This window comes from Vombatus ursinus, unplaced genomic scaffold (assembly GCF_900497805.2).
Source record: "Vombatus ursinus unplaced genomic scaffold, bare-nosed wombat genome assembly UNPS02009603.1, whole genome shotgun sequence".
Taxonomy (NCBI): domain Eukaryota; kingdom Metazoa; phylum Chordata; class Mammalia; order Diprotodontia; family Vombatidae; genus Vombatus; species Vombatus ursinus.
The window spans coordinates 1-7840 of NW_020949381.1; the positions used below are offsets into that span (position 1 = coordinate 1).

The following is a 7840-nucleotide window of genomic DNA, read 5'->3' on the forward strand; positions in this document are numbered from 1 at the left end:
ACCAAAGGTATAGGGGTATTCCAGGAAGAGGTAGTAATTTGTTCTTACCACAAGGAGGCCTTGACAACTGCAACCTAGTAATTTTCCAGAGGTCATACTGGGCCTGTGGTCCCTTACATGTCCCCCTTTTCTTTCCTTAAGAGGGAAGGTTTAGCAGAGGGGTTTGTGCCTGTCTTAGGTTGTCCCGAGGAGTGGGAGACTGTTGCCCGTCATGGGGGCAATATGCAAGGCAACGCCCCTGGCTTAGGTCAGACTCCCCTCAGGGGGATCTTACCCGTCATTGGCTAACCAAACCAGTGCTCAGACTAATCCTTGGGACCGGCCAATGTCAGTATAAAGATCAGGGTCGCCAGTATCCAGCCGACAATAATGGACCTGAATAGGTTTGGACAAGGCCTTGTCCAGCTGTTGTTTGACATAGGAGGTGATCTTCTGGAACACCCAAGGACCGAAGGTTAGAGCTAATAAAAACACAAATATAGGCCCTACAAGAGGTAAAATATAAGGAAGAAAGCCATGAAGATTACTTAAAAAAGGATTTTCAAACAGTTCTCTCCGACGCTTGACCAGATCATCCTGTAATTTCTTTATCTTGTCCCGGACTACACCGGACTTATTAGCATAGAAGCAACATTTCTCCTGTAAGGCCAAGCATATACCCCCTTGTTCGGCTGTCAAGAGATCCAACCCCCTTCTGTTCTGCAAGACCACCTCGGCTAGAGAGTTGATCTGGTCCTGGAGATCACTAATAGTTCCTGATAAGGTTTGGATATCATCAATGAGCTGTGCAGAGAGTTTATTATAGGAGTGTATGGCGACTCCCAAGCCCCCAGACCCTGTCGCAAGGGCTCCCGTAATGCCCAAGCCAACAAGCAAGGGAATAGCAAATATGGCCCTTTTATGTCTTCCAGCCATAAAGTCGAGGCTGGGAACCGGAACAGGCTCATTCCCTGGAACAATATCCATCTCAGGTAGAACGGAGGCAATGGAGCAATAACCAGTCCAATTTACGGGCAACGCTGGGAATGCCATATTCCCTCCGCAGAGAAAAACATGGCCTAGAGGGGGACACAGGAAACTGCTAGTACGAAGGACAGAGGAACAATTCACATGAGGGAGAAAACCCACATCAATGGAGACAGAGGCATTGGGAGTGGTACCCTCAAAGCAGGGGGCTACAAAGAGTGACTGATTCAAAGGGATCGGTTGAATCCTAAAAGGGGGGCCTAGGGAACAATTTACCGGAAGGGAAGGATTTTCAGCAGGAGCAAGGTTACCAAGGGGGGGTAACGCCATAGGAATGGGAGAACTGAGGGGCAAGCAAAGCCAGCAGTCCGCAGCCAACACAGGATTGGTCTTATTTAGCATAAGGTGAGTGGATTCCAAAATGACAGACGTCTGACTATCGAGACTCAATCTGTGAGGCCGGGACGCGCAAGAGGATGATAATGGAGGGAGGGGAATTGGGCCCGAATGAGTTCCTCAATGTGCTGCTGGACCTCATGTTCTCTGGCTCTGTCAGAAGGGCCCCCTCCGTCTGATACATGTAGGGGTGCACGTTCGGGCCAACAGACATCGTGGCCAACATCGGCAGACGAACAAGACGCCTGGGCATATTTGTTAGTATGTCCCTGGAGAGTGGCGGAGGTTTCCCCACCAAAGGTTCCTGCATAGGCTTGCTGTAGAACTGCCGTCAAATAAACCTTATTATTAGAAGAACACTGCTGGACGCTGTTATAGCAAAGGGAATGAATAGCTTGATAGTAGCGACAGGGGGAGGGGCAGCGACCAGGGGACCCAGGCAGAGAGGGAATGACTCGGGGTTTGGCAACACACTCCCACCGTTGCTTAAATCCCCCACCGGTGGATGGTCGATAGGTGAGATAGGCGGTGTATTCATTGCAGTCGTTGGAGTAAGAGAACCACTGCGGTGTTACCCGTGTATACCCTCCACGGCAGTCACAGGGTGGCCCAAAAAGGGAGGCGAGGAGATCGTTGCCGGCCGGGGCGTCAAAACCAGCAAGGCAGACCCTCAGGACAGCCAGGAGGTACCAGCGTAGGGGTGATCATTTTCCAAGCATTTCCTGTAGATAAAGAAAAGAAATATTTCTCAGAGAGGTTTGTCCTCCCTGGAAGGAAGGTTAACTGGAGGCGGAGAAGCCATTTCACAGGAATCAACTTGCTTTACAAGCCTCTCAGGAAGCCAGCGAGCAGATTGTTTTTCTTTAATATATATACAGACCGAACCCCGACCCCAAATAAGAACAGGGTCGGGACCCTGCCACTGGTTAGTAAGGGGATCTTTCCACAGTACTTTGGCATAATTGTGCTGGGATTCGGGGTGCCAAAACCTATCAGCCGCTGATTTGCCAGTATTGTCCAATTGAAGAAAATTTAATATGAAAAGAGCATGGCTGACCAGGTTCCGAGGGGATCCTTTGACCGGGTAGAATGCCCCTCTTCGAAGTTTGGTAATAGTGTTTTTTAAGGTTTGATGGGCCCGTTCCACAATACCTTGCCCTTGAGGATTATAAGGAATGCCTGTGACATGAGAGATACCAAGGGTGGCACAGAAGGAGCGAAAAGCTGTGCCAGCGTAGCCAGGCCCATTATCGGTTTTAATAGACTCGGGCTTGCCCATAACAGTGAGGCAAGAGAGGACATGAGCTATCACGTGGCGGCAGGCCTCACCGCTCTGCAATGTGGCAGAGAGAAAGCCGCTGTGAGTATCGATGGAGACATGCATATATTTTAAATGACCAAAATCAGAAACATGAGTCACATCCATTTGCCATAGGGCGTTAGGAATTAAGCCACGGGGGTTCACTCCTAAATGGGGGGTGGGGAGAAGGGTCACACATGAGGAACATTGCTTAACAATCTGTCGAGCTTGTTCACTAGTGATTTTGAACAAAAGTCTAAGGGTGGTAGACTTAAGATGATGAAGGGAGTGGGCATGAGTGGCCCTATCCACAGGGCACAGATAAAAAGCCGCAATAGGCATACGGGTGGCGTGGTCAGCGAGGTCATTACCTTCTGACAAGGGACCAGGGAGACCTGAATGTGCCCGCAGATGGCCAAGAAAAAAAGGGGCAGCCCTAGCACGGATGGCAGACTGTACTGAGAGAAATAGCTGAATTGCAGAGGAGTTAGGTTTTAGATGGGAGGCTGTTTCTAATAAGGGGACAGAGTGGGCCACATATGCACTATCTGTATAAATGTTCAAAGGAGTGGAAGGAAAAGTTCGGAGGACTACAGAAACAGCAAACAATTCCACTAACTGGGCAGAGCGATAGGGTGTGGACAGAGGGGTAGCCATGCCATTGCATGAATGTGCAGCGGTCCCAGATGAGGAGCCATCAGTAAAAACTGTAAGGGCCCCTACTAAAGGCTCCGTAAAAGTTAATTTAGGGAAGACAAAGGGGTGTGAGTGAATAAAATGTAACATTTTATGAGCAGGATAATGATTATCTATATTTCCGGGAAATGAGGAAAGCGCTATAGGCCAAAGGTCAGAGGTACGAAAAAGCCAATCAACCTCCGCCTTTGCATAAGGTAGAATGATAGAGTGAGGCTCCTGACCAAAGATCTTAACACTGGTATCTCGGGCTTGAATAATGAGTTCTGCTACTAGATTATAATAAGGAACAACAACCTCGGACGAGGAGGAGGGAAGATGAACCCAGAGAAGGGGAGAGGCCACCTGCCAAAAGACTCCCGTGGGTGTGTGTGAAGTGGCACAGACAATAAAAAGGAATGGAAGGGAATAATTCAGGGCTGACACAAATTGGCCTTGAATGGCTTGTGTGATTAAGTCTAAAGCCTTTTTGCCTTCAGGAGCTAACTGTCTAGGTGATCGGGGGTCTGGGTCCCCCCTTAAAATATCAAACAGAGGTTTCAAATCACCTGTAGTAAGACGGAGATAGGGGCGGATCCAATTAACATCCCCTAACAACTTTTGGAAATCATTAAGAGTTCTTAAATGACTAGTTCTCAATTTCAGGTTAGAAGGCCTAACTAGGGAACCACAGAGCTCAAAACCGAGGTATGTATAAGGGTCCGTGACTTGGATTTTCTCGGGGGAGACCTGCAGACCCCATTCAGCAAGGTTTTGCGAGAGAAAAGCAAAGCAATGGGAGAGGGATTGTGACTCGGGGCTAGCGATTAATATATCGTCCATATAGTGGAGGATATAAAGGGAGGGCCAACGATCACGAGCGGGCTGAATAGCCGCAGCCACAAACTTTTGGCAGAGTGTAGGGCTATTAGCCATTCCTTGGGGGAGCACTTTCCACTGAAAGCGTTTCATTGGGCTCTGAAAATTCACAGAAGGCAAACTAAAAGCAAAACGAGCACGGTCAGCAGGGTGCAAAGGAATAGAGAAAAAGGCATCCTTAAGGTCAATAATGATTTTAAAAAATGAGCTGGGGATTGCCACAGGGGAGGGCAGACCAGGTTGAAGGGAGCCTTTGATGATCATGGTTCGGTTAACAGCGCGAAGGTCCTGCAAGAGACTCCATTTTCCCGATTTCTTTTTGTTAACGAAAATAGGGGTATTCCAAGGGGAATCGCTATATTCAATCCGGCCAGCGAGGAATTGCTCCCGCACTAGCTCCTCGGCAGCCTCAAGCTTCTCCCTTGGAAGTGGCCACTGATCAACCCACACGGGCACGTCATCCTTCCATAGGATACGGTCTGCGTGGGGTGCAGGAATATCAGAGGCCATCAGAATAAATTTCCCAGACCTAATCTTTCAGGGCGAGGAGAGGCCTCAATGGGAGAACGAATGCCCTGTGAGTTTTTTCCAAGACCTTGGCCAGGTAGGAAACCCTGCCTCAGCATCTGGGAGGTAACAAGATCACTCGGACTGCACATAACCATTCCCATCTGTGAGAGAATATCCTGGCCCCAGAGGTTAAAGGGAAGGCCAGGAATAACATAAGGTTTCACAAGACCAGTGTTATTCTCAGCATCCAACCAGGTCAAAAATTTGGCACTCTGCTCAGGATCTACTGCCTGGCCTATGCCTTTAAGGTTAGTAAGGGCAGAAACTAAAGGCCAGGAAGCAGGCCAGGACTTCTTCCTAAGAACGGTGGCATCAGCACCAGTATCCACAATCCCTTCAAACTGTTTGCCCTCAATCTTTAGGAGAAGCAGGGCCTTTTGGGGGAGAACAGGCTGAACCCAAAAGGCATCGGAGGAGCCGAAGCCGCGCAGGCCACAAGGGGAAGGCCTCTGGGAAGAACCCACGGAATTATCAAGAGGAAGCAAAAGAAGCTGCGCCAGGCGCGTACCTGCCAGAATGGTTTTTGGAACAACAGAGGCGGTAGAAACTATCACCTTGATCTCACCAGTACAGTCATTATCAATTACTCCTGGATGTACAAAAAGATCAGAGATCGTAGAGGAGGCTCTCCCAAGGAGAAGGGCAAAGAGCCCCGGAGGGCAGGGACCGAATACCCCAGTACCAAGGACCTGAGGTCCCTGGTCTGCACTTAATACTGTGGTGGAGGAGGAACGGAGGTCCAGTCCGGCGCTGCCAGGGGTTGCTCGGGAGAGATCAGAGATTGAGACACGGCCAGCCGAGCGGCCCCAGGGCCGGCCTGTGAGGGGATGAGAGGGGCCTGGGGCTGGCCCCGGAGGAAGTTTCCCTGCGGCGGCAACGGGAGGCCCTCAGCGGAAGTTTTAGAGCGGCACTGAGAGGCCCAGTGACGACCCTTCTTACATCGGGGACAGAGGCCAGGGTGACCAACACGGCCTTGCCTGGCGTTTGGGCAATTTCTAGCAAAATGACCAGGAGTGCCGCAATTAAAACATTTAGGAGAGGCGTTGGGGGGGGGCAGCAGCAACAGCCCCGGCAAAGGCATCCTGTAACGCGGCACCTATAGCGGCGCCAATTTGGCGACTGGAGCCAATATCCTGGCAGAGACAGATATAATCAGAAAGAGACCCCTGACGTTTTTGCGGGCGAATGGCGGCCTGACAGGCAGAATTGGCATTTTCAAAAGCAAGCTGCTTGACAAAATCACTGTCGCCCTCAGATGGCCCCAACAGTCTTTCCGCAGCTTCAGTTAGACGACTAACAAAATCAGCGTAAGGCTCCTCAGGCTTCTGGCGGATGGAGGCGATAGAGGTCGTGGCGGGTCCTTTAAGAGGTAACAGCCGCCACGCCTTTCGTGCAGCAGCCTGAATTTGAGCAAAAATTCCGGAAGCAAACTTAGATTGGGCCTCATTAGTATTAAAAGGAGGAAGGCCAACAAGCATTTCATAAGTCCATTCCGCACTTTCCCCTCCAGCCTCACGATTACGGCGGGCCGCTTCCTTACATAATTCTTTAAATTCAGATTTCCAAAGCACAAAATTTCCTCCACTCAGGGTGGCGCAGGCAAGGTGAAGCCAATCATGAGAAGTGAGCCATAAATGATCAAGGGCATCAAGGATGGAGAGGGTGAATGGGGCAACAGGGCCATACTGAGAGACTGCCTCTTTTAGTGTTTTTAGCGTCTTATACCCGAGGCGTCTATATTGCCGGGGGGCAGCCTCCTCTCCCTCCTCGTCAGTGTCACTTGACGCAGTTTTGTCCTCAATAATGGGAAAAAGAAAAGCAGGGGAGGAAGAGAAAAGACTCCTTTTCTTAGGGAGTAAAGACCCTGCATCTTTAGGGTAAGGGAGGGGGTCCAAAACAGGGGATTCGGATTTGGGTTTGGAGGTTACTGTAGGGGCAGTGAGAGCAACAGCCAGGCCAGGGATGCAATCAGCGAGTTCCAAATCAAGGAGCCGTAGTTCCTTAGGCAGCTGTGCTTTCTCTTTCTTAAACATCAACGTCTGTCGGAGGGACTGAATCTGAGAGGGGAGCGAGGTCAAGGGAGTGTCAACAGGCGGAAAAGGGGGAAGAGTATGATAAGAAGGGGGAGCAGAAGGGGGCAGAGAAGCAGGAAGATGAGGGGTTGGGAGTGGAGAAGCAGGAGCAGCAGGCGCGGAAGCAGAGTGCTGTATAGTAGGAAGACATGCAGGAGCGGCACTGAATTTACAGGGGTCATTATAAGAAGCAGCCTCCTGCTCAAGGTCAGCTGCGTCAGTAGGATCTAAGGTATCATTTGACCTCTTGACCAAAGCCTCTTGTAAAACAGGATAAATGCGCTCAACTCTCCTACTTTGGGAGGAAAAATCATCTAAGGGCATGTCGATGGACACAGAATCACAATCCTTCCTAGACTCATCCTCTGTTGCGGGTGGGGCTGGTAATGGACAAGGAGGCTCCGGGGGGCCTCCGTCTTTTTCACTGACAATCTTACAAACCTCACTCTCAAAAGGACGTATTTTCAAAATATCATAAATACAATTCCAGTAATTGAACGCAGTAATAGGGACCTTCTCGGGCCCAAAAGTTCTAAAATAATCATTAAGACAATCTCCCACCCGTTTCCATCTTTTCTCATCTATAGTTCCTTCCTGGGGGAACCAAGGACAAACATCCTTTTTTTAAAAAAAACAAAAAATTGTATAAGATCCTGTTTCTTAACCTTTACTCCCCATGTCTTTAATGAGGCCTTAAGCCCTTCTACAAATTTTTCATGACTACTAGCATCCTGCCCCATTTTGAAAGTGTCTCCTTACCTCAGGTCTCTATTCCGCAGATCAGGCAAATCCACGGCGACCAATTCTCATGTATCGTGACTGCAGTCGTCTTTTTCACAGGAGAACACACCAAAAACCTTTACTCCTTTTAAGGGGGTCTCGGGCCCCACGTTGGGCGCCAAATGTCCCGTCCCGCGGGACATCAACGGAGGTCTGGACCTGTAAAAGAAGGAGGGGAGCAGGGGACACAGGAAATGGAGAC

At 49.8% G+C, this 7840-nt stretch overlaps 1 protein-coding gene across 1 annotated transcript; it reads right to left on the reverse strand.

Moving 5' to 3' along the window:
• Positions 1 to 65: 65 nt before the first annotated feature.
• On the reverse strand, positions 66 to 2055 carry LOC114036087 (syncytin-2-like). Its single transcript, XM_027852484.1, has 2 exons — positions 1938 to 2055; positions 66 to 1058 (listed from the first exon to the last, which is right to left on the reverse strand). Exon 2 carries the CDS (start codon positions 1030 to 1032, stop codon positions 301 to 303), a length of 732 nt encoding a protein of 243 aa, XP_027708285.1. The 5' UTR covers positions 1033 to 1058; positions 1938 to 2055; the 3' UTR covers positions 66 to 300.
• Positions 2056 to 7840: the final 5785 nt, after the last annotated feature.

Excerpts from the sequence above, each read along its gene's own strand:
- LOC114036087 (XM_027852484.1), bottom strand. The coding sequence starts at position 1,032 with ATGGCATTCCCAGCGTTGCCCGTAAATTGGACTGGTTATTGCTCCATT.